Here is a 27,955-nt window from a genome sequence, read left to right on the forward strand (position 1 = left end):
GGAGGAAGTGATAAGGGTAAGGAAACCGTAGTTTACTACAGAAATTGCATCTCTTGTTAAGCAGAAGAAGGGGGCTTGTGTGTTAACAAGACAAGAGGTTCAGATGAGGAGATGGAGAGTTACAGATCAGCTAGGAAGGATTTAAGGAGAGAGTTAAGAAGAGCAAAGAGAGGACATGAGCAAACATCAGCAAATAGAATAAAGGAGAACCATAAAGCCTTCTATAGGTATGTGAGGAATAAAGGAATGACTAGGGTAAGAATTTGGCCAGTCAAAGACAGATTTGGGAAGTTGAGCGTGGACCCTGTGGAGATTGGAGAGGTGCTAAATTAACATTTCTCATTGGTTTTCACTCAGGAAAAGGAGAATATTGTAGAAGAGAAGAATGAGATATGAAATATTAGACTAGAAAGGATTGAGGTTAGTTACGAAGAGGTGTTATCGATTCTAGAAGGAGTGAAAGTAGACAAGTCCCCTGGACTGGATGGGATTTATTTGAGGATTCTCTGGGAAGCTAGGGAGGAGATAGCAGAGCCTTTGGCTTTGATATTTGAGTCGTCATTGTCTACATGTTTAGTACCAGTGAACTGGAGGATTGCAAATGTTGTGCCCTTGTTCAAGAAGGGCAGTAGAGCTGAACCAGATAGTTATATAGACCAGTGAGCCTTAATTCTGTTTTAGGAAAGGTTTTGGAAAGAATTAAAAAAGATAGGATTTATAACCATCTAGCAAGCAACAATTTGATTTCAGATGGTTAACATGGTTTCATCAAGGGCAGGTCGTGTCTCACAAACCTCATTGAGTTTTTTGAGAAGGTGACCAAGCATGTAGATGAGGGTAGGGCAGTTGACGTGGTATACATGGACTTCAGTAAAGCCTTTGATAAGGTTCCACATGGTAGGCTGTTGGAGAAAATGCAAAGGCATGGGATTGAGGGTGATTTAGCAGTTTGGATTAGAAATTGACTTTCTGAAAGAAGGCAGCGAGTGGTGGTTGATGGAAAATATTCAGCCTGGAGTCCGGTTACTAGTGGTGTGCCACAAGGATCTGTTTTGGGACCACTGCTGATTGTCATTTTTATGAACAACTTAGACGCAGGCATAGGTGGATGGATTAGTAAATTTGCAGATGACACTAAAGTCGGTGGAGTAGTAGACAGCGTGGAAGAATGTTACAGGTTGCAGGGGGACTTGGATAAACTGTAGAATTGGACTGAGAGGTGGTAAATAGAGTTCAATGCACCTAAATGTGAGGTGATGCACTTTGGGAAGAATAACAAGAAGGCAGAGTACTGGGTCAATGGAAAGATTCTTGGTAGTGTGGATGTGCAGAGAGATCTTGGAGTCCATGTACATAGATCCCTGAAATTTTCCACCCAGGTTGATAGTGCTGTTAAGACAGCATATAGTGTGTTAGGTTTCATTGGTAGAGGGATTGAGTTCCGGAGCCGCAATATCATGCTACAATTATACAAAACGCTAGTGCAGCCACACTTGAAATATTGTGTCCAGTTCTGGTTGCCATATTTCGGGAAGGATGTGGAAGCATTGGAAAAGGTGCAGTGAAGATTTACCAGGATGCTGCCTGGTTTGAAGGGAAGGTCTTATGAGGAACAGCTCAGAGACTTGGGTCTGTTCTCATTGGAAAGAAGGAGGCTAAGAAGGGATTTGATAGAGACATACAAGATGATCAGAGGATTAGATAGAGTAAACAATGGAAGTCTTTTTCCTAGGATGATGATGTCAGCTTGTACCAAGGTGCATAACTACAAATTGAGGGGTAATAGATTTAAGACAGATGTCAGAGGCAGGTTCTTTACCCAGAGAGTGGTAAGGGTGTAGAATGCCCAATCTGCCAATGTAGTTAACTCAGCCACATTAGGGAGATTTGAACAATCCTTGGATAAGCATATCAATGATGATGGGCTAGTGTAGGGGATGAGCTGAGAACAATTAACAGGTCGGCGCAACATTGAGGGCCGAAGGGCATGTTCTGTGCTGTATTGTTTTATGTTCTATAATGAGTCAGAGGCTGGGAATTCCATTGCAAGTAATTCACTTCCTGACTCTCCAAAGTCTATCTACTATCTAAAATACACAAGTCAGTGTTATGATAGAATATTCCTCACTTGTCTGGAAGAGAGCAACTTCAAGGAACTCAAGATGTTTGATACCACCCAGGATGAAATGGCCTGCTTGATTGGTACCACGTCACCATCTTTCATTCCTTTACCTTCAAGGCATAGTCGCAGCAGTGTGTAGTACTTACGCTATCTATATATAGCTTATAAAAAGCCCTTTGACAGCACCTTGTAAACATACAATCTCTGCCACCCAGTAGGCAGGTTCAGCAGAAACATGGATACACCACTATCTGCATGTTCCCCTCCAAACCATTCACCATCTTGACTTGAAAGTACACCAGCAGTCCTTTACTGTCACTGGATTGAAGTCCTGAAAGTCCCTTCCTAACCTCACCACTTTGACTGTGGCAGTTCAAGGAGGAAGCTCACTACCACCTTCTCAAAGGGATGTGCAATAAACACTGACCGAGCCAGCAACACCCACATCCCATGAATGAATAAACCAAACACAAAGATGATTCATATTGCAGTGACAGGATTTTGTTGTTTCATCACACACTGCTTTTGAAAACACTGACACAGGTCACTTAACCACACTCCCTCCCACAAACGCACTTTAATTACTTGTTTTGAATGACATTTTATATATTGCAAAAATAAAAGGGGATGAATTGGATAGTGCCTGAAAACAGGCATGGGAATTATGATGTATGATTAACTTCTGCCTGTTGACTGCACTGCAGGCTTCAAGTCGCTCATTTGAATGATCTCTGAATCCAGCTGGCTCGAACCATGCTATTCATTGGCTGGATGCATTAGCTGCTTGGTGCTTTTGGTTGAAGACAGGGAGAGGAGGAACAACATCCTTTATTCTGAGGGGTGATAGAGATCTTTACAGATACAAACTCTACATTGTTGGATGCAAGGGCAGCAAATAGTTATGGGTGTTCAAACCACGAATCAAGCCCCACGGACTTGGATGGAGTGCTGCAAGAAGGATCGTAACCTCATACGACTAGTCAAGATCAGTGAAGGCATCATATAGCATTCGGGGATGCAAATGGGACCATTGTGCTCATTTACTGTTCAATTCAGCACACCCTCATCAATCACTATCAACAATCACTGTCAAACAAACCTCATGCTAAACAACTACAATCATCCAGCACTTTTAATAAACATCACATTATCATGTCACAAAACATTCCCACCAACTGCTATTCATGCATGGCAACTGCGTGAGCCAAGCACTTGGTACAAAGACCATTAACACACTTCCTGTGTCTTCCAGGTCAGGATGATGCACAACTGGTGACAGCTGGAGCTAACCCGAGGGGGAGATGGAGCAAATAAAGAGTCATAGAGTCAGAGATGTACAGCATGGAAACAGACCCTTTGGTCCAAGTCGTCAATGCCGACCAGATATCCCAACACAATCTAGTCCCACTTGCCAGCACCCAGTCCATATCCTTCCAAACCCTTCCTTTTCACATACCCATCCAAATGTCTTTTAAATATTGCAATTGTACCAGCCTCCACCACTTCCTCTGGCAGCTCATCCCATACACGGATCACTCTCTGTGTGAAAGAGTTGTCCCTTAGGTCTCTTTTATATCTTTCCCCTCTCACTCTAAACCTATGCCCTCTAGTTGTGGACTCTCCGACCCCAGGGAAAAGACTTTATCTATTTATCCTATCCATGCCCCTTTGTAAACCTCTATCAGCCTCCACGCTCCAGGAAAAACAGCCCCAGCCTGTTCAGCCTCTCCCTATAGCTCAAATTCTCCAACCCTGGCAACATCCTTGTAAATCCTTTCTGAACCTTTTCAAGTTTCACAACATTCTCCCAATAGGAAGGAAACCAGACCACGCAATATTCCAACAGTGGCCTAACCAATGTCCTGTACAGCCGCAACATGACCTCCCAACCCCTGTACTCAATACTTTGACCTATAAAGAAAAGCATACCAAATGCTTTCTTCACTATCCTATCTACCTGCGACTCCACTTTCAAGGAGCTATGAACCTGCACTCCAAGGTCTCTTTGTTCAGCAACACTCCCTAGGACTTTACCATTAAGTGTATAAGTCCTGTTAAGATTTACTTTCCCAAAATTCAGCACCTCGCATTATCCAAATTAAACTCCACCTGCCACTTCTCAGCCCATTGGCCCATCTGATCAAGTACCTGTTGTAATCAGAGGTAACCTTCTTCGCTGTCCACTACACCTCCAATTTTGGTGTCATCTGCAAACTTACTAACTGTACCTCTTATGCTCGCATCCAAATCATTTATGTAAATGACAAAAAAATGAGGACCCAGCACCGATCCTTGTGGCACTCCATTGGTCACAGGCCTCCAGTCTGAAAAACAACCCTCCACCACCATCCTCTGTCTTCTTCCTTTGAGCTAGTTCTGTATCCAAATGGCTAGTTCTCCCTGTATTCCATGAGATCTAACGTTGCTAATCAGTCTCCCATGGGGAACCTTGTTGAACGCCTTACTGAAGTCCATATAGACCACATCTACTGCTCTGCCCTCATCAATCCTTTTTGATTCTTCTTCAAAAACACAATCAAGTTTGTGAGACATGATTTCTCATGCACAAAGCCATATTGACTATGCCTAGTCAGTCCTTGCCTTTCCAAATACATGTACATCCTGTCCCTCAGGATTCCCTCCAACAAATTGCCCACCACCGACGTCAGGCTCACTGGTCTACAGTTACCTGCTTTGCCCTTACTACCCTTCTTAAACAGTGCATCATGTTTGCTAACCTCCAGTCTTCTGGCACCTCACCTGTGACTATCAATGGTACAAATATCTCAGTAAGAGTCCCAGCAATCACTTCTCTAGCTTCTCACAGAGTTCTAGGGTACACCTGATCAGGTCCTGGGGATGTATCCACCTTTATGCGTTTCAAGACATCCAGCACTTCCTCATGTACCGAATCTTCCTTTTCACATTTCACCACATCCATGCCAAACATTCTTCTGCAGATCATGTACCTGTTTGCATTTGAATTAAACCTGTATGTCCTCGCCACAATGGAGAAGATGCTGGTCTTTATTGGCATGCCCACTGCTGTGGCTGTGGAGATGAAGCCATCAAAGATGATGGCATCATTGTACCTAATCTTCCTTCTCACATTTCACTATATCCATGCCAAATCTTCTGCAGATCATGCACCTATTTGCACCTTTTGTTCATTCACTCCCCAGGCTGTAAATTCACCCTTGGATCTTTCTTACTTCAGATGCCCAATAGGTGCAACCTTGTCAGGCAGAAGAACAATAAAATCAATGTGAGAATGCATGCTGGGAGCATCATTCAATTTCACACCCCTAGTAATCAGCTCAGATACTGATACTGCATCTAATGTGGACACGAGCAAAAAAAAACCAAGCTCTGCATATGTTAAGACAATGTGCACAAGTGGCCTGCAACCAGACCAATGCAAATGAATGGTATAGGTGCCAGTTCTATTGATGATGTTAATGGGTTAACCTAAAAGTGAAGTAGCCCATTTGATTGGCACCACATTTACCACCTTAAACTTTCACTCCATCCACCACTGATGCACAGTGGCCGTAGTGTATACCATCTACAAGATGTATGTCAGCAACTCACCAATGTTCCTCCGACAGATCCTAAGAAATCCATGATGATACCTATTACATAGAAGGACAAGGGTAGCAGAGACATGGGATCATCACCAAATGTCAGTTCCAAGTCAAACACCATTCTGACTTGGAAATATGTTACTCTTCCTTTACTGTAACTGAATGAATATCCTAGAATGCCTTTTGAACAGCACCACACAGGCTGCAACCGTTATAAGGGTGACATACCATTACCTTTCTTGTTCTGTGCTGAGGAAAGAGTGTCACAAGCTGTAATGTACCTACATCTCACTGAGGAGCTGAGAGCACATACAAGAGAAATTTTAAAAGGCTTTGGAGATATGCAAAGTCAATTTTCATGTTGATCATATATGGTCTAGTGTTCACCATCAGTGCCGAGTAGGAATGGGAGATTGTCAGTTACTATTTGTTAGACCTGATAAATCTAATTGAATGCTGTGAGCTTGGATAACTGACCAGAGAAAAGATTTTCTTTGACATGAGATCCTGCCATGAGAATACATCTATCAACAAAGCAAAAACTTACTCTCAAAAACACTATCAACATGTGCAGAAACTGAGGTTGTCAATCATCAGTTAGGGTGTATTAATAAGACACCAAATAAGGCTTTGCAATATGCTAACATTTTGCCTTCCAGACTGAATGAGAACAACCTGGAGAGAGAGAAAAAAACATTTTGCAGAAAAGCCATCAGAGAGTTAAAGCAAAACTGGAGGACAGCATGTGGAACGTACCCCACAAAGGAACATGTAGCATATTCAGCATTTTGAAAGCTATGCTCTAAATGCAAGAATTTGAATTGTTTTGATTGCAAGTGTTTAACTGGAAAGAAAACAAACCTATAATAGGTGACAGCTGGAAAGATGTCAGCCATTGATTCATACAAGTCACTCTTTCCAGTGTCACCTTTATAGGCTTGCTTTGTTTCTTTCCAGTTAAACATATAAGGAGGTCATTTGGCCTATTGTTTCTCCACCAGTTCTTAAATGAACTTCTACTGCTTCCAAGTTTTATACCATCTACAAACTTTAAAAATTCCCTCTGTGCGTCAAGTTCCAGATCGTGAGTATAAATCTAGAAAAGCAGGGGTTCCAATACCAACCCCTGGCACCTCCACTACAAACCTTCTTCCAGCCCAAAAGATCATCCAGCTGTTAACCAATTTGTTTCCTGTCACTTGGCCATCTTTGTCTCCATGTTGCTGCTATTCCATTTATCCACGAATGATACATTTTCTCTCCAGTTCTTTTTTATATTTCAGGCGAGAATCAAGTTGCACATAATTGGCAGTAGAGCCATTGCTATTCTTGTCAGACAAGACATCACAATAGAAACTGCAATGTATCACAACGTCTGGTGACAATTGCCCCTTTGTAATAATGTGAAATTCCGGGTCAACAGCAGCAGGCCTTGTTCAACATAACCATGTACCAGGATGAAAAGAGAGGACATCTTACCTACAGCTCTACAGATCCAAGTTCCATGTGATCACTCCTCACTTAGTCCCAAAAGATCTGTTGAGCTGCATTCAACAGCATCCAAATATGTCTTAACTGTCTTCTTCACAATTTTAATTGGCTTCCCATTATGCTGATGTGAATATGTTGCTTTGCTGTTTTTACCAGCTGTTTCACTTGGCCATCAGTTTTCATCACGAGGATTCTGACTCATCTCTCCTGCGTGCTTGCATGATCTCTCTCACCATGTGTCCTGTATTGAAGGCCTGTGTTAAATCTGCCCAATGTCTGCATTCAATGGCATCCTGTACCAAGTGGGATCCTACAGTCCTAGTAAAGCAGTATGCTCACTCTGTCAGCTGGGCACCGACAAGAGAGAATAAAATGAGTTTTCATTGAATACGTCTCAGTGACCTCTCCTAATATATCGGTGGATGGTAAATTATGTGACATTAGCTCCAACCTGAAAATTTGTGCGAAGATTTGTAGCTCGGGTGCTCGTTGTTGTGGTTCTGTTCGTCGAGCTGGAAGTTTTTGTTGCAAACGTTTCGTCCCCTGGCTAGGCGACATCATCAGTGCTGTGGAGCCTCCTGCGAAGCGCTTCTTTGATGTTTCTTCCGGTATTTATAGTGGTCTGTCCTTGCCGCTTCCGGTTGTCAGTTTCAGCTGTCCGCTGTAGTGGTTGGTATATTGGGTCCAGGTCGATAGGGAAAACACTACCATCATAGGACAAGCCAGACAGAGAACAGCCAGGGAATTCCTAGAGGCATGGCATTCATTCACAAACTCCATTAACAGACACATGGACCTGGACCCCATATACAAACCACTACAGCTGAAACTGACACCCGGAAACGGCAAGAACATCCATCAACAGACACATCGACCTGGACCCCACACACAAACTACTACAGCTGAAACTGACACCCGGAAGCAGCAAGAACAAACCACTATAAATACCGGAAGAAACATCAAAGCAGTGCTTCACAGGAGGCTCCAATAGCACTGATGATGTTCCCTAGCCAGGGAACGAAACGTTTGCAGCAAAAACTTCCAGCTCGGCGAACTGATTCCTGTCTCTTTCCGAGGTCAATGTTTTGTCAGGAGAAGGTAGATTTCAGAGGCGACATCTTTACTGAAAAGCAAACATCTCACAGGTTGTTCCTGACTGAGGTTCACACAGTAGAATAGCTCTCTGACTACCCTGAGTGGATATGCCATTCCTCTTCCCTAATGTTTACAGTTTGTCCTGTCCTCTGTGACCTTTATTCAAGTCAAAGAGAAATGGCTATGAGAGCTGCCTCATTTGGGAACAACTGAAGCCTTGAAATCATCAACCACCACAACACTCCCTATAGATTAGTGCAACTTGAAACAACTGTAACAAAACACCAAAACATCTTTACAATCAAAGTTACAGACAAATTAAATCAATCAGGAACTAATCTGAATGCAGATGATGATCCTTTTGTAAAGTATATGGGTGTGTATGGGTTAGGACAGGTGCTGGATGAACGACTGAGCTCAAAAATGTCAAAACTGGCTTCAAACTAACGTTGCATGCTGACTGACGAATGTCCTGCCTGGTCTGTGGCTATCTGCTGTACATATGCTAACCCTTACATCAGCAAAGCATCTGCCATGATATCACCCATAAGTACTCATGCAAGGTGCCAATGGCATTTTGAAGGACTAAATGCTCATGTGAGGCCCACAAAATAGAGTGATTGAGCCAAATTTCTCAACTGCAATCTTTTACTTTTGGCTATTGACTTGAAGTGGCAATAATTGCTTTTAATCAAAGTAAAAATGGAATTCGAACATAGAGTCATACAGCACGGAAACAGACTCTTCAGTCCAACTATGCCGAATATAATCCCTGACTAAGCTAGTCTCACCTGCTTGCACTTGGCCCAATTCCTTCCTAACATTTCTTATTTATGTACTTATCCAGATGTCTTTTAAACATTGCAACTGTTTCTGCATCCATCACTTTCTCTGGAAGTTCAATCCACACACGAACCACTCTCTGTCTAAAAACATTGCCGCTCATGACTTAGATTTAAATCTTTCTCCTCTCACTTTAAAAAATAGGGCTTAGTAGTTTTGAAATGTTAGGAATTTCAAGGGAAAAGTCTTGCTATTCACCTTATCTATCCCATCCTGATTTTATAAGCCTCTATAAGGTCACTCCTCAACCTCCTATGCTCCAGAGAAAGAAGTCCCAGTCAATCCAACCTGTCCTCATAACTCAAATCCACATTCCCAGTAACATCCTGGTAAATCTCTTCTGAATCCTTTCCAGCTTAATACTACCGTTCCTACAACGGGGGTGACCAGAACTGGATACAGTACTTCAGAAGAGGCCTCATCAACATCCTGTACAACCTCATCCCAACATCTCAACTCTGATACTTAAAGGTCTGAGCAATGAAGCCAAGCATGCTAAATGCTTTCATAACCATCTTATCTATACATGATGCAAACTACACAACACTCTATCTTTAATTGTATAAGTACTGCCCTTGTTTGTTTTACCAAAATGCAATACCTTGCATTTATCCAAATTAAACTCCAACATGAAATAAATTCAAATGTACATTGTCACATTTTGTGACCCTCATTTAACTAATAGGCAGTTTAAATGGGAAATGGAATTTCAAGGCAATAAAGCAAGGTCAGTTTTATTATTTCAGGTTTAATCCGGCAAAAATTCCTTGCTGCAAATCATTGCACAAAAAGTCCTTTATAGTGTAGTTATATTGCTAGGCAATTGATCTGAAAGTCTTAAATCAAACTTACATCTTAAAATATTTAGATTGATATACTTATTATGTTCACAAGAAAGTACGCTTAATCTTACAAATATTGGTACAGTATTTCAGTAACAGTAATTTTTATAATCTAAAATAATATTTTGATACATTATTAGCCACAAGAATCCCTATTGAATTTTATGGGAATGTACCTGGGTAATTAAGATAATCTGATAATCTGTTACAAAGGCATTTTTCAGGTAAAACTATTTATAAAATAACCATGATGAAAAGAAGTCTTTGAATAAAAATGGGAAAAAAAATTGAACTGAGAATTTCCACTAACGCTTTATCACAGCTAGCTAAGTTACCTGCATAATGTTCCACTGAATGGTAAAAGTGGACAATGCAACTTCTCCACATGAACATTTTGCTTCAGCAGCACTTTCAAAGTAAAACACAAGATGGAGGTTTGTGTCTGGTATTTCAGTTTGATGTGTATCCCAGTAAGCATTTGGCATGCTTGCTTTCATTAGTCAGTGCACAGAGAATGGATGTCATGTTATGGCTGTACAGGGCATTGTTGAGGCCACTTTTGGAATATTGTGTTCAGTTCTGGTCTCCCTCCTGTTGGAAGGATGTTGTTAAACATGAAAGAGTTCAGAAAAGATTTACAAGGATGTTGCCGGAATTGTAGGGATTGAGCTATAGGGAAAGGCTGAATAGACTGGGACTATTTTCCCTGAAGCGTCGAAGGCTGAGGGGTGACCTTCTGGATGTTTATAAAGTCATTAGGGGGCATGGATAGGATGAATAGCCAGAGTCTTTTTTTCCACAGTAGGCAAATCCAAAACTAGAGGACATAGGTTTAAGGTGAGGGTGGCAAGATTTGAAAGGGGCCTGAGGGACAACCTTTCATGCAAAGGGTAGTGTGTGTATTGAATGAGCTGCCAGTGGAAGTGGTGGCGCCTGGTACAATCACAACTTTTAAAAAGGTGTCTAGAAGGGTACATAAATAGGAAGCATTTAGGGCAATGTGAGCCAAATGTTGACAAATGGAACTGGATCAATTTAGGAGATCTAGTTAGCATAAATGAATTGGACTGAAGGGTCTGTTTCCATGCTGTATATCTCTATGACTTGATGTCACTTACAATAATTTGTTACATTTAAGTTCTAGTCTTGTATTTATGTCACTCAGATTGCACAATATGCCAATTAAAAATTATATACATAACTAACTGCATCACATCAATAATATTACCCTACAGTATGCCCTCATAAACAAATTCTCCAATTACACAAATGTTGAACAGTGCAAGTATATAGTGGCAACACTAGTGCCAAATTGGATGGAGCAAACTAAAGCTTATTTTTCATAAAATGGCCAAATTCAATTTGATTAGGCTTCTGGACAACTAAAGCCTGCAGTAACCTTGGTTGTTGGTTGAAAAATTAGATACAGCTCCCCACTAAATGTGAAGGCTGCAGGCTGTCTCACTTTGACAATATAATCTTCACTGAGAAAGAGTGAAGCTAGCATTATAAAAGCTGTGCTGATTTGCAAATTATATCCAGGGTAGCAAATGGTAGAATGATGGAAGAGTTCAGAAATCACATTCTATTTTTGACGGAATGGACATATTGAAAACATATTTCACTTTGAAATATCTTGACTTCAAATTTTAAAATGACCTCCACTCTTTGGTGTATTATTTATGAAGGAGAATAAGTTTGTATTCAAAGCTTTAAAAAAGATCACAAGCAATCTGTCATTTGGTTACATTATTTATAAATGAAAGATTAAATAACATGAATTCAGTTTATTTGAAAATAATCATCTAACAGGTCCGACTATACCTTTTAGTTACAGCTGAGTACAAGTAACAAATATGCTTCTGGCTTGCTTTTGCGAGGCTACACTAATTAATCACATGGTTTCAGCCTAGTCCTCAGCTCATCAGCATATTTGTAAATACATTCATATGACATGGGTGTTGCAGACTATTGCTGCATTTATTGTCTACCTAACAGCACTTGAGAAGATGATGATGAGTTGCCTTCTTGAACAGCTACATACACACCTCTTAGAACATCATAGGTCTTAAAGCAAAAACACTATACTCTCTTTTTGCAAGATACAATTATGGCACACAAAAATAAAAGTGACTTTTGTGTTATCAGATACGAGAGGAAGTGGTAGAGTAATTGGATTGCATTTGTGAATAGACTTATGCAATTGGTTTGTCATTTTTATATGATACATGCTCTACACTATATGAAGCAAGGTTCCGCTGCTGTGCATATTTGAGTGATTGAACATGTATTGATGATCCTCCTGCCTTACATATGGTATATCTTTCCTAAACAATTCACTTAAGCTTTTTCAGAGAGGTTTGGTATGAATAGTGATGGGAAGTTAAAAAAGATCCAAAACATCTCTGAAAGCCGTCCTTGTCTTGGTGTATAGGCATAACATGAATAGATAGAGTTGAAAACATTGATCTGACTTACATTCACCTGGCACTTTCTGTTGTTGCTGATGAGTTCTTCATAATGAACAGCAGCCATGAGTCAATGTAGACTTCAGTTGTGCTGTTCTTTAGTTTTGCACATCACCACATTATCAGCAGCACATATTTATATCCAAGAATATTTTCTGTAATTCTGTCAATATGATGTTGTAACAGACTCTGACTAACACATAGACCAAAACATTGTCTCTGAAGTGACACATCCCAAATGATCTGAAAGTAATGATTTCTTGAGATTCCCTTGCCAAGTTCATAAGGTATAGGAGTAGATTTAGGCCATTTGGCCCATCGAGTCTGCTCCACCATTCAATTGTGGCTGATGTGCTGCCTCACCCCCATTTTCCTGCCTTCTCCCCATAACCCTTCAACTGATTACCAATTAAAACTTGGTCTTACTCCGCCTTAAATTTACTCACTGTCCCAGCATCCACTGCACTTTGGGGTAGCAAATTCTACAGATTCACAGCCCTTTGGGAGAAGTAGTTCCTCCTCAACTCTGTTTTAAATTTGCTAGCCCTTATCCTAAGTGAACTGACTATGTTTAGCATTCAGCTTGAAGAAGAACTTTGCTCCTGTGAACTTGGTATTCAATTCTCTAATGTTTTAGTTTAGTGTGGGTATGTCTTAAGAGAAAGGTTTAAAGTTTTAGAGTCCAAACATACACCGATTGTGCCACCTTTCTTGAGCTTGCATAATGTAACTACAGTGAATTTTGTCATTATGTTCTACATTGTCCCATTCACTCTTAGATTTCTCTTGTATGTGAGTATTGCCCTTGCTGGGACATTCGATTCATGGAATTGCATATTATATGGTCAGGTGAATTGGCCATGCTAAATTGCCCGTAGTGTTAGATAAGGGGTAAATGTAGGGGTATGGGTGGGTTGCGCTTCGGCAGGTCGGTGTGGACTTGTTGGGCCGAAGGGCCTGTTTCCACACTGTAAGTAATCTAATCTAATCTAATCTAATTATCTGAAGTATAATATAGCAGCAAATTTAAAGCTTCTTCTGGCTCTGAATCTGATGATGATGATGATTTATTGTCATATGTACCTAAGTATAGTGAAAAACTTTGTTTCCAAGTGGTACGTGCAGATCATAATAAGCAAGGACATACAGATCTAAGGATGAAAAACTTGGACAGATTGAGGCATACTGGTTACACTGCATAGGACGTGTGAGAGGCAAGAGCAACATTAATGAGATCAGCATTGTTTGAAGTTAGACAGTCCATCCATCAATCTAATAGCAGCAGGGAAGAAGGTGTTCTTGTACCTGCTGGTGCATGTGTTCAAGCTTCTGAATCTTCTGCCTGACAGGAGCGGTTATAGGAGAGCATTACTGGGATGCAATGGGTCTTTGATTTTCGCAGCCTGTCTGCAGCAACAAGGGTAAATGGAGTCCATGAATGGAAGGGTGGCTTCTTTGATAGTCTGGGCTGTACATACCACCATCTGTAATTTCTCATGGTCCTGGGCAGAGCAGTTGCCATATCGAGCCGTTATGCAGACGGATGGTATGCTTTCTATGGTGCATCTGTTAAATTTTGTGAGGGTCCTTCTGGACATGCTGAATATTCTGAGCCACCTGAGGAAAAAGTGGCATTGTTGTGCCATCTTGGCCAACACACTTACATGGGAAGTCCAGGACAGGTTGTTGATTATCCTCACTCCCAGAAACTTGACCCTCTCAGTGCTCTTAACCTTCACTCTGTTGATGTAGATGTGTTCGTATTCTCCTCCTTTCTTTCTGAAATTAATGATCAGTTCTTTTGTTTTGCCACCATTGAGAGAGAGGTTGGTATCTTTGCACTATATTACCAAGCTCTCTATCTCCTTTCTGTAGTCTGACTCGTCACTGTTTGATATCTGATCTACCACAGTGGTGTCATCAGCAAACTTGTAGATGACCCAGACTGGTTTATTTAATCACTCATAACTTAACTTTCAGCCAACAATAACTGTTTATGCAACTTCCTCCATCACGCCTCTGCTGCATTGTACAGGCTGCTTGGTCATACAGTGGTCCTTGGCTCATTAGTATACCAGATCTGAAGAACATAAAAACATAAGAACTAGGAGCAGGAGTAGGCAGTTCAGCCCCACAAACTTGCTCAGCCTTTAATACTATCATGACTGATCTCATCATAGCCTCGATAATTCTCCTGCCCTTTCCTCATAATCTTCAACCTCTTATTAAATAAAAATCTGTCTACCTTCTCTTTAAAGTTACTCAATCCACTCCTCAATAGGGTAAAGAATTCCACAGATTCATGGCCCTTTGAGGTAAGTAATTTCTTCTCATCTCAAATTTAAATGTGCTACACCTTATCCTAAAGCTATGACCTCTGGTTCTACAGTGTCCCACAAGGTGAAACATTCTTTCTATGTCTGCCTCTTTAACATCTTATATCAATTAGATCTCTTCTTGTTCTTCTCAACTCTAGGGAGTATAGGCCTAAACTACTCAATCTCTCTTCATAAGACACACCCCTCATCTTTGGAATCAATTTAGTGAACGTCCTCTGAACTGCATCCAATATAATTCCGTCCATCCTCAAATAATTCTGTACACTGTATACATTACCCCAAGTGTAATTTCATTAAAGCCTTGTACAGTTGGTGCAACACTTTGCTACTTTCATTGCATTAGCAATGAATACCAAAATTCTATTTGACTTCTTTCTTACTTGATGTACCTGCATACCAATTTTCTGACATTCATGCATAAGGACATCCAAATCCCTCTGCACCGAGACACTCTGTTTTTTCCCTCCATTAAAATAATAAGTCTGCCTTCTATTCTTCTGACCAAAATGGATAACCTCACACTTATCCACTGTAAACTCCATCTGCCAAAATTTGCCCAGAGTGCAAAGGTGCCTCAACATATGAGGGAAGGGTCTTCAAAGCCAGTTGATGGGAGGATCTTCAAAAGGCAGCAATATTTCACACAGATCTCTATACCATACACTGTCATGGAAACACCCCTCTGGATACCCAGTCCCTGTTGTATTATCTCATTATATGTGATGCATCTCCCACCTCAAACACTGCTGAACATTTTATGCAAAACCAACACCATTGCCCAGTAAAGCCTATGATGCAATAACAATGTATGTCCACCTGCCCAGTTACCCAAGTCCCTTGTAAATGCAAGTAGACCTTACCTGCATGTGGGGCAGCAAATTGTTAAGTCAGACATTGGTCCATGGTACATCATGTATGGAATAGGATGTTTGCCCTCTTTGCTTGACAGTTACAGTAAGGGTTACGCAGTGCTCTAGCAAACAGACAATTGGGAACAATGCATACATACTTACAATTGTACAGTGCAGTGTCACCCATGCTACCAATGTGTCCTCAAGAGACTTTCTTTTTTTTCTTTCCCTCTCACTGTGTTTCAGTATAGTTCTGTTTTCTGCAGTTGAGGTGGAGGGAGCCTGCCCTACAGTGAAGCCTGTTTAGTCGAGTTTGGCCAAGTGACTCTGGGGACATTTGTGTCAATAAGAGGCAGACATGCCAGAGGCAGGTGTACCCTCCCGTGCCTGATGGTGCTAGGTAACCTGAAGGTGGAGGGCCTTGCCAACTTTGGAATATCCTGACAGTACACTTTTTTTAGATTAGATTAGATTACTTACAGTGTGGAAACAGGCCATTCGGCCCAACAAGTCCACACCGACCTGCCGAAGCGCAACCCATCCATACCCCTACATATACTCCTTACCTAACTCTACGGGCAATTTAGCATGGCCAATTCACCTGACCCGCACATCTTTTGGACTGTGGGAGGAAACCGGAGCACCCAGGAGGAAACCCACGCAGACACGGGGAGAATGTGCAAACTCCACACAGTCAGTCGCCTGAGGCGAGAATCGAACCCAGGTCCCTGGCGCTGTGAGGCAGCAGTGCTAACCACTGTGCCACCGTGCCGCCCTATTCTGAATAGTTCTTCTTCTGACTGACTCCTCAAAGGCACTGCCCTGTCTATTTGTGAGGAAAAAGAACCTGGAGTGAGTTCTAATTCCTCCTGTCCCCTGTCACCTTGCTGCTAATACTAAATATCAATAACTATGGTAAAGGAGTGCTGCTTTAGGCATTTATCCAGCAGACCCTGAGCCGATTTTGTTTGATTCTCAATGACAACTCTCATCCTGTCCATGGAAATAGAAAGATAATCACATACTTAAGGCAGTAGAATCCTCATAATGTTGCTGCAATTCTGCAGCCTCTGCACTATGAGGGCTACTGTATTCCACCCAACATAACCCTATCACTAGTGCCTCTGTGTCTCCTTATGCATGTAAACGAAGTCCCTGATTGCAGACAGCACAGAATCTTTTCCTGCCAGGGGCTGAGCGTGTGCCTGATCTCTGATGGTATTCCAAATGCCAGCAACCTGGAGTGTTTCTTGCTCAGCCATCTGTGGAGACTTCCCTGTGAAGTGCTTACCTGCTGGAGTTTGCAATTCTAGCTCAGGTTCCTATTGATGTATTGGAACCTGAGTTGGGGTTTGGGGTGCAGCTTTGTAAGGAACTGCTGAACTCTCCCCCTCAGGGATCCTGGGGAATCCTCTTGTGGAGTGGGCCACTTCCCTGACAACAGGGTGGACTCCAGCTTTGGTACATGCGATGCACAAAAGACATGGTGGCCATGACTTTGAAGTTGTGTACCATGAATAACATTGACAATAGGGTTAACATGAGAGTTCAACTGGAATAGGGAATGGTACTTACTCATTTGGTAGGACAAGCATATCTCAACACCTCATCCCAATGTGCAAACGCCAGAATCCTCTTTCTAGCTCTTTCTGCCCTATTATAGACTGTTTAGATTTGTAATGAGACATGGTGAGGAATTGAGTCTGATGGAAGTGGAGGCACTGCTGCTATAACTAGTGCTGGTGATAAAGTTATCCTGAATGCCTGAGTAGGTAATGTAGAAACAAGGCAGTATTGGTTTGCTGGTGGAACTGATTGGATAAGGAGGAATGAGGAAGGATATTATATGTAACAGTGAGAATGACAGAGCATGAGCTTGGCGTGAGGTGTGTGCAGTAGAAGAGAGTGTGAGATAGGAGACAGCAGAAGCTTGCACTTACCCTGGTGGAGCAGAGAAGCTTATTGATCTTCTTCCTGCACTACTCTGTATTCCTCCAGGCTGTGCAGGCAACACTGACTCAGGTAATGTCCTCAGACCAGGTTGGCAGGATCTCATGTCATGGCCTGCTCTGTTGTTCCTGGGGAAATAGTCAGCCATCGTCTGCACCACCCATTCACGAGCACTTCTGAACAGGTTCCTGTAGGAGGGTCACAGCACCATTTCTACATCGTCAGAGCTCACTGGGAAAGATATCAGAAACCATGCAAGGCCACTCCAGAATGTCAATGCTCAACCACTTGTATAGCAGCCTTTTTAATATGGCACTAGTGCCAGAGATGCTAGTGTACCTGAGATACCCAAGTGATAGTGAGAACTTCGAGCTTTGGCAAGCAGGAAAATTGGGTTAATATCAGACATGAGGGCCACTATAGGGACAGGGTTAGCAGTTTGTGAGTAAGTTTGGACAAAACATAAGAAAAACTCAATTCTTTCAGCAGAGTTGCAATGTTATGCTTGCTTCCAATTAGGTCCTTATCAGTTCCTAATAACATAGTAGAGGAATACAATATTAGCACCACCTAATGGTATCCCTTAGTTATGGTAATATTGTCATGAAGACCTTCCAGGACTGCAGCCGATGTCTCCAAATAATCATCAAAATGTTGAGGGACAAAACTGACAATTAATTAAGAAAAAATTTGCACTGTAACTTTTTAAGAAGCATGTTGTTACTGTGAGCTGCTACGTTGTGATATGCAATCATAATATATAAAGAATATGTGTGATTAAATTCTTAACATTTCATTCGAAATTTTTTAAAATCTAGAGTCACCCCTACATTCTTGCCACCACACAACTGAAAATGCTCACTTTTGCCTTTCCCAACCTCATCAGTTTGGAGACAGACTTTTTTTTGCATTAGACAAGCTAGAATGTATTGTTGTATGTAAGTGACAAGAGTGGAAACAACAGTGGCATTTGTGGAGGCTGAAGAACTGCTAAGAACTCCAGATTACCTTTAGGGAAGGCCCATATTCCAGCACGCGACAGGTCAATGACAGGAAAGTGCCTCGGATCAAATTCCTGAGGAAGATCTCCTGCCTGCTGGATATGCTGGCATTGGTATAGATACACACAAACATAGCAAATAGCAGCCACTCAGCCCTTCAAACCTGCTTTCCTATTCAATATGACTTTGGCTGATCATCCAACCCAATGCTCAGTTCCCACTTTCTCACCATACCCTTTGATTCCTTTAGATTTAAGAATTAGAATTAGAATTGGGGCGGCACAGTGGCTCAGTAGTTAGCACTGCTGCCTCACAGTGCCAGGGACCTGGGTTTGATTCCAGCCTCAGGAGACTGTCTGTATGGAGTTTGCACATTCTCCCTGTGTCTGCGTGGGTTTCCTCCGGGTGTTCCGGTTTCCTCCCACAGTCCAAAAATGTGCAGGTCAGGTGAATTGTTAAATTGCCCATAGTATTAGGTACATTAGTCAGAGGGAAATGGGTCTGGGTGGGTTACTCTTCAGAGGGTCAGTGTGGACTTGTTGGGCCAAAGGGCCTGCTTCCACACTGTAGAGAATCTAATCAAATCTAATCTAAGAAAAATGGATAAATCCCCAGGACCTGATCAGGTGTACTCTAGAACTCTGTGAAGCTAGGGAAGTGATTGCTGGGCCTTTTGTTGAGATATTTAGATCATCAAGAGTCACAGGTGAGATGCCGGAAGACTGGAGGTTGGCTAACGTGGTGCCACTGTTTAAGAAAGGTGGTAAGGACAAGTCAGGGAACTATAGACCAGTGAGGCTGACTTCAGTGGTGGGCAAGTTGTTGGAGGGAATCCTGAGGGACAGGATGTACATGTATTTGGAAAGGCAAGGACTGATTAGGGATAGTCAACATGGCTTTGTGCATGGGAAATCATGTCTCACAAACTTGATTGAGTTTTTTGAAGAAGTAACAAAGAAGATTGATGAGGGCAGAATGGTGGACGTGATCTATATGGACTTCAGTAAGGCATTTGATAAGAATCCCCATGGGAGATTAGTTAGCAAGGTTAGATGGAATACAGGGAGAACTAGCCATTTGGATACAGAACTGCCTCAAAGGTAGAAGAGAGAGTGTGGTGGTGAAGGGTTGTTTTTCAGACTGGAGGCCTATGACCACTGGAGTGCCACAAGGATCTACTTTTTGTTATTTACATGAATGATTTGAATGTAACCGTAAGACGTATAGTTAGTAAGTTTGCAGATGACACTAAAATTGGAAGTGTAGTGGACAATGAAGAAGGTTACTTCAGACCATAATGGGATCTTGATCAGATGGGAGAAAGTGAGGACTGCAGATGCTGGAGATCAGAGCTTAAAAATGTGCTGCTGGCTTATGCCCGAAACGTCAATTTTCCTGTTCCTTTGATGCTGCCTGACCTGCTGCGCTTTTCCAGCAATACATTTTTAAGCTCTTGATCAGATGGGTTGAGAAGTGGCAAATGGGGTTTAATTTAGATAAATGCAAGGTGCTGCATTTTAGGAAAGCAAATCATAGCAGGACTTATACACTTAATGGTAAGATCCTAGGGAGTGTTACTGAACAAAGAGACCCTGGAGTGCAGGTTCATAGCTCCTTGAAAGTGGAGTTGCAGGTAGATAGGATAGTGAAGAAGGCATTGGGTATGCTTTTCTTTATTGGTCAGAGTATTGAGTACAGGGGTTGGGAGGTCATGTTGCGGCTGTACAGGACGTTAGTTAGGGCACTGATGGAATATTGCGTGCAATTCTGGTCTCCTTCCTATTGGAAGGATGTTGCGAAACTTGAAAGGGTTCAGAAAAGATTTACAAGGATGTTGCCAGGGCTGGAGGATCTGAGATATAAGGAGAGGTTGAATAGACTGGGATGGTTTCCCTGGAGCGTCAGAGGCTGAGGGGTGAACTTGTAGAGGTTTATAAAATCATGAGGGGCATGAATAGGATAAATAGACAAAGTCTTTTTCCTGGCATGGGGGAGTCCAGAACTAGAGGGCATAAGTTTAGGGTGAGAGGGGAAGGATATAAAAGAAACCCAAAGAGCAACTTTCTCATGCAGAGGGTGGTACCTATATAAAACGAGCTGCCAGAGCAAGTGGTAGAGGCTAGTACAGTTGCAACATTTAAAAGGCAACTAGATGGGTATATGAATAGGAAGGGTTTGGAGGGATATGGGCCAGGTGCTGGCAGGTGGGACTAGATTGGGTTGGGATATCTGGTGGGCATGGAAAAGTTGGACCCAAGTGTGTCTTTCTATGCTGGATATCTCTATGACTCTAATTATACCTAACTTCTTTTTGGAAAAATTCAATGTTTTGGTATCAACTATTTTCTGTGGGAGAGGATTCCAGAGGCTCATCACTCTGAGTGAAGAAATGTCTCCTCGTCTCCACCCTAAATGTGCTACCCACATCCTTAAATTCAGATCCCTGGTTCTGGTCTCCCCAGTCATTGGGAACATCCATCCTGAATTTACCCAGTCTCTTCATATTTTATAGTTTTTTGTGAGATCCCCCACATTCCTCCAAACTCCAGTAAATTCATCCTAACCAATTCAGTCATATTTCAGCCTTGCCAACCCAGGAATCAATCTGGTGAATCTTTATTGCACTCCCTCCATAGCCAGAACATCCTCCTTCAGATAAGGAGACCAAAACTACACACAATACTCCAAGTGTGGTCTCACAAATGCTCTGTAAAATTGTAGCAAGATATTCCTGCTCCTGTCTGCGAAGCCTTTCATTATGAAGCCCATTTGGCACTTCACTGCCTGCTGCATCTCTACATGTTTACTTTCAGTGACTGATATACAAGCAACATCCAGGTTTCATTGCATTTATTCCTCTCCCAATCTGCCATCATTCAGATAATAATCTGCCTTCCTGCTTTCACTACCGACACGGACAACCTCACATTTATCCACATTGTATTGCATTAGCCCCCTCACCTAACTCGTTCATCTCACACTGAAGCATTCCTGCATCCTCCCAACAGTTTAGCCTTCCACTCAGCTTTGTGTCATCTGCAAACCTGAGCTACTAAATTAAATACCCACCCTAAATCATTAATATATACCTGTGGTCCAAGCACTGATCCCCATGATATCCCACTAATCACTGCCTGCCACTCGGTAAAAGACTTATTTGTTCCTACTCTTTTTTTTCCTCTCTGCCAACCAGTTGACTATCCAAGTCCATACACTACCCCCTCTACCATGTGTTTGATTTTTCCATATTGATCTCTTAATTGGGATGTTATTAAAAGCCTTCTGAATGTTCAGGTAAATCTGCTGCACCCCTGATCAACTTTATTCGGTACATCCTCAAAAAATGTGGACTTGATAGGCAGGATTCTAATTCACAGATTGGACTCTGTCCAGTCCTGCACTGTTTTCCAAATGTTCTACTAATATATCCTTTATAATAATTTGGAGATGCTGGTGTTGGACTAGGGGGTACAAAGTTAAATCACATAACACCAAGTTATACTCCAAAAAGTTTATTTGGAAGCACTAGCTTTCGGAGCGCTGTTCCTTCATCAGGTGGTTGTGGAGCATAAGATTGTAAGACACAGCATTTATAGCAAAAGCCCACAGTGTGATGTAACTGATTGTTTGTTGAGTCTCTCGTCTTTTAGAATGACCATGTTGGTATCAGTTCTTTCATATGTAAATCCTCAGAACAATTTTTTTAAAGTTACATTCTCAAGTGAACTTTAACAATAGGTGTCAGGTCAGCTCACATAATGCATTGAAGGTGTGAGGCGCCATGTGTGAGGCAGTCTGCGCCCCAATGTTCAGATTAATTATATTTCTAAAAAAGGGATTTACAGAATCTTAAATGGATTCATGACCACAAATGCATCCAATATTTCTAGGTCCACTTCCTTAAAGACTGTGGTATGTGGATTTATCGGCCTTTAATTCCATCAATTTTCTCAACCCCATTTCTTAACTAATACTAATTTCTTTCAGTTCCTCCTTCTCACTAGACGATGTGTTCCCCAGTACTTCTAGAATGGTATTTTTGTCTGCCTTTGTGAAGGATTTATTTAATTAGTCTACTATCTCTCAGTTCCCCATTATTACTTACCCTGTTTCTAAATGCATGGGACCTATATTTAGATTACATTAGATTAGATTCCATTCCCTACAGTGTGGAAACAGGCCCTTCGGCCCAACAAGTCCAAAAAGCAACCCATCCAGACCCATTTCCCTTTAACTAATGCACCAAAAACTATGGGCAATTTGGCATGGCCAATTGACCTGATCTGCACATCTTTTTGGACTGTGGGAGAAAACTGGAGCACCCAGAGGAAACACAGAGATACGGGGAGAATGTGCAAACTCCACACAGGCAGTTGCCCAAGGCTGGATGCGAACCACTAATCTTATTTTCACCTATTTATAGAACCTTTTACAATCAGTTTGTCTGTTCCCTGAAAGCTTACTCTCATGCTCTATTTTATCTTTGTCTTCCTTTGCTAAAATTTAAACTGCTCCTAATCCTCAGAATCCTAATCCTAATGCCTAATCCTCGGCATGATTTTTTTCTTGGCCAGTTTGTATGCCCCCTCCTGAGATCTTATACACTATCCCTAATATCATTTGTTGTCCATGATCAGGCCATCTTTCCCATTTTGTTTTTATGCCAGATAGGAATTATCAAAGAAATGAACCATGAATGTTGGCATACTGGCAAATCAAAGGCCAGCAACTGTATTGCACAATGGCACCACAGGGTTGGAAGTGGTGCTGCTGATACAACAATTGCCTGAGGCTAAGGATCATCATTGGATCCCATGTAAATCCTCAGAACATTTTGATTGCATGAGTGATGGAAGGAGTTTGTAGTCTATTGTTGCAGAACAAACTACTTCCATTCAATAATGGGGGGGAATTACTGCCATTAGTTCTCCTTTCGATTCAGCTGTAAGGACCTGTTCAGTAGCAATGATAGAAAATATGAACTCCTAATAATTCTCAACAAGAACTTACTTGTCTTAATAACAAAACATCATACATTGCATGAGAGCAATAGTTTGTCCCTTACTTTGGCTGTATATTGACTAGGCTTATTTCTAGGCATCCTACATGCAATGAAACTGGGAGTCTCCTCCGGCCTTTGCTCTTTCTTTTTCTTCGAAGCATTTGATGTCAATGGGTTATCATCATGAAAATACCTCCCTGCATTCCAAGCTCTCAGAGTGGCCAGCAACCTGTCTCATCTCTTTTGGTGACAAGCTCCTGCCTCCCCAGGAGCTATCCACAAACCACTCACCACAAACGTTTTATGGGATGGAGCTGCTTTCCACCCATTACTCTTCTCTGTAAATGACAACAGCTTTCACCAAACCCATGAAGGGTGTGAGTGCAAGATCCTCCCCGTGTTTGGTGCTGTCCAGAGTAAATCTAGACAATTGTTTCAAAGAATGGTGACAAACCATTGGATGACAATTAATCTTTAACTGTTCCATCTCACTAGCTGAGAAATGATACATGGGAGACATCTTTTAACCAAGCTTACCATTTATAATAAGAGCCTAATCTCATCTTTTTTCTCTTTGTAACAGCTTCCTGAAATGGCACATGTGAAAACAACAAAACCCTGGTTAATGTTCACCTTTCAGAACATTGGACTGCTTCTGGGTTGGTCTTTCCTACTGCTTCTTGCCCTGTTTGAACACAGGCTTACCATATAAAATGTACTCCAGTCCTATCCCCAGCAAGACGCGAAAGCTGCCTGCACAGAAAATTGACTACAATTTCACGTATTGCACTGAACATTTGAAAATAAAAATTGCTCTTAGAGGCACTGGGAAGCTCAGATCAAGAAAGACGTACAAATCATTACTAATATTTAATATTACTTTGCAGTGTTTATTCATGTTTTTAACCACTCAAATCTGAAGCATTTTTACTGGAAAATATCATTTGGTCGATGTGTTTATCAAAATTCATTGTAAGAACAAGAGAAAAATCATAATTGAACAAAATAATTTACTTACTGTTTTTAAGAATTAATTTGCTTCCAAAAATAACAGAGTAGCATTTTGACATCTGTCAGTAATATATTTTTAAATTCAAGTTCACATCAACTTCTATTCCATTAGTTACCAAATGGATTTGGACTAATCATGTAATGTTAAGAAATGTTATTAAAACTTAAATCTTACTTTTGCTATAAGGTTGCAATTAAGTGTATTTGTCTCAGTAGAGGTTTTGCACCCTCTTGGAAACAAAAAGGAACACACTTCTTTACACCAACGAACAGGATTTAATTTTCCAAAATGCATTGGCAGTGAAAGACCTTGCTGATTGCCAATGCACATCAGAAAATTACAAGCAGTGCCATTTGCCACTTTTGAGATTTGCTGGCACCAGGCAAGATGACTGCAAGTGCTTTGAAAATTTATCCAGTGAATTTATCATCGAATTAAATTAGAAATCTTGTGGAAATTTCAACAATTAGAAACAGGAAGTAAGGTCAGTTAAACTGAGGTGGGAATATTGCTTTCTTTCCAAAACTGTTGTAAAAGGCCATTACAAAGATTTCAAATGGAATGTGCAATAAAATTCAACTTTTCTCCATATTCAAAGAGGATTAGATTAGATTACTTACAGTGTGGAAACAGGCCCTTGGCCCAACAAATCCACACTGACGCGCACCCACCCAGACCCATTCTCCCACATTTACCTCTGCACCTAACACTACAGGCAATTTAGCGTGGCCAATTCACCTAACCTGCACATTTTTGGACTGTGGGAGGAAACCAGGGTACCCGGAGGAAACCCATGCAGACACGGGAAGAATGTGCAAACTCCACACAGTCAGTCGCCTGAGGCGGGAATTGAACCCGGGTCTCTGGCGCTGTGAGGCAGCAGTGCTAACCATCGTGCCGCCCACTTATATAGCGTGTCCCATACTGTAAGATGCATCAAAACAATTGTAGCAGTCTTGATAGTGATAATAATATCAAGTCCATGGTGCAAGGATGAAAGTTTTCAAATTGAATATTGGTGAAAAATAATAGAATTCAACTTTTATTTTTCCATGCAGCACGTTTCAGTCTGAGGTATCTCAGTGCAAGTTTAATATTGTTGATGTTCACATAATATTCCTTGTCAGGCAAACAATTTCAAGTTTACACATTTTCTAACCATTTAGTGTTGTTACAGCTGAAAGGCCTTCATCAGTGGCCTTTCCCTATGCCCCTCTGTTGTAAGGCCCCAAGCTTTATTGGAACCCTGAGCACACAGTCCTGGACCTGGAATGTGCCAGTCTGCAGAAATCTTTGCAGTGGAAGAACAGCAAGTTTCAGCCAAACCAAAAACGTTCTTTCTGAATTGCTGGTCATTTTATATCTGGGTGGGACCCTGGGGACAGCCCATTGAGCAGAATGTAATGTGTCAGAGGGCTGCTCCATGTGAAGATAAACTTTGAAAAGAAACACTGTGCCTCCATCCAGACCTTCCTTGCAAATACACATTCCAGAAAGAGGTAATTAATGGCCTCTTGCTCACCATAACAACCTCATGGTCAATACACGAAAGGGTGAGACTCTGGATTTGCAAAAAAGATCTGATGGGTTTTTTTTTCTCATCACCAGCTCAGCTATGTCTTGGTGTCTGTTTAAAAATTCTGCTGCTGATACATTCTGCAAAATCATTTTGATAGTCAGGGAGTCATCTAACAAGGATCTCCTCACTCTGAGGCCCATCCTCAGCCTCCATCCTGATTGGTACCTTTTTTGTGTGGCTGTATCAAACTGTGCACAGACTGTCGATGCACAAACACCAAGTGTCATTCAGTGCTGAGGCTCTCTCGGCGCCCAATGTTGCAAAGGATGGGTCTGGCCACATTACCACGAGACGCTCCAAGCAGCTGAATTGTGTTGTACCACCTAACACTCTTGCAAAACTCTGTCCAGAAAAGTGTGCATGTAACGTCTTAAGGTGTGGTCTGCATGTAGCATCAATCAGGATGGAGGCTGATGCTGAGTATATTTCTCCCTCTTTATCTCGAAGATCTGTGCATCATGTACTTGTGAACAAAATCCATGAGCAGGCGAATGACTATTTCCCTCTTTACTTGGCTAATTGCAATTTTAACTTATACACAGAAAGGGATTCCATCCCAAGTCAGCTGAGCCCCGCTCTTGAAATGTCTGTGATATTGTTAGTGTCCACTCTATTTTTCAAATCTAAAGCCTGCACACTGGCTTCCCTGCTAGGCCAATACTGCCAGGAGCAGCATCCAGGGTCAGTAAGAAATCAAGTAGGTAATGGCCTCGAGTCATAACCACCCAGCTGTCCAATCTCCCAGTCAAAAGAAATCAGCAAGAGGTAGTTACCTCCCATTAAAACTGTTGAACAAGTCAATCGGCCTGAAAAGGTTAACTCAAGTTTTGGAACAGATCCGTCCACAATTATATAAATGCTGCCTCTTGGGGGAGCTCAGGTAGGTAAAAACAATGACTGCAGATGCTGGAAACCAGATTCTGGATTAGTGGTGCTGAAAGAGCACAGCAGTTCAGGCAGCATCCAAGAGGCAGTGAAATCGACATTTCGGGCAAAAGCCGTTCATCAGGAATAAAGGCAGTGAGCCTGAAGCGTGGAGAGATAAGCTAGAGGAGGGTGGGGGTGGGGAGAAAGTAGCATAGAGTACAATGGATGAGTGGGGGAGGGGATGAAGGTGATAGGTCAGGGAGGAGAGGGTGGAGTGGATAGGTGGAAAAGGAGATAGGCAGGTAGGACAAGTCCGGACAAGTCATGGGGACAGTGCTGAACTGCAAGTTTGGAACTAGGGTTTATAGAGAGAGGCTTCCAGCTCAGCACTGTCCCCATGACTTGTCCGGACTTGTCCTACCTGCCTATCTCCTTTTCCACCTATCCACTCCACCCTCTCCTCCCTGACCTATCACCTTCATCCCCTCCCCCACTCATCCATTGTACTCTATGCTACTTTCTCCCCACCCCCACCCTCCTCTAGCTTATCTCTCCACGCTTCAGGCTCACTGCCTTTATTCCTGATGAAGGGCTTTTGCCCGAAACGTCGATTTCGCTGCTCCTTGGATGCTGCCTGAACTGCTGTGCTGTCCCAGCACCAGTAATCCAGAATCTTGGGGGAGCTAGTCAGTTTTCCTGTTAATTTGTCATCAGTGTTACTGTCAACATTCATATAACACAGATCTAGCTACTATCTCTTCAGTGGCAATGGTGAGATAAATAATACACTATTTTGGCTAAGTGCAAGTTGCATTTTTAGAGAGACTCTCACTACGAGGCTCTTACATCTGATTCTAGCCCTGTTGTACCACATGCCCTTCCCAGTACAAGTCACCACTCACTGGATAT

The 27,955-nt window shown here is 41.9% G+C and overlaps 1 protein-coding gene across 1 annotated transcript in view; it reads left to right on the forward strand.

Annotated features, from left to right (window-relative positions):
• The window catches only part of LOC132816213 (zinc transporter ZIP12-like), an 80,009-nt gene extending 55,709 nt beyond the window's left edge, over positions 1-24,300 (forward strand). Inside the window, exon 14 of the mRNA XM_060825708.1 lies at positions 24,172-24,300. Coding sequence (XP_060681691.1) covers positions 24,172-24,300 — 129 coding nt within the window. The remainder of the gene's footprint in view (positions 1-24,171) is intronic.
• Positions 24,301-27,955: the final 3,655 nt, after the last annotated feature.

This window comes from Hemiscyllium ocellatum, chromosome 5 (assembly GCF_020745735.1).
Source record: "Hemiscyllium ocellatum isolate sHemOce1 chromosome 5, sHemOce1.pat.X.cur, whole genome shotgun sequence".
Taxonomy (NCBI): Eukaryota; Metazoa; Chordata; class Chondrichthyes; order Orectolobiformes; family Hemiscylliidae; genus Hemiscyllium; species Hemiscyllium ocellatum.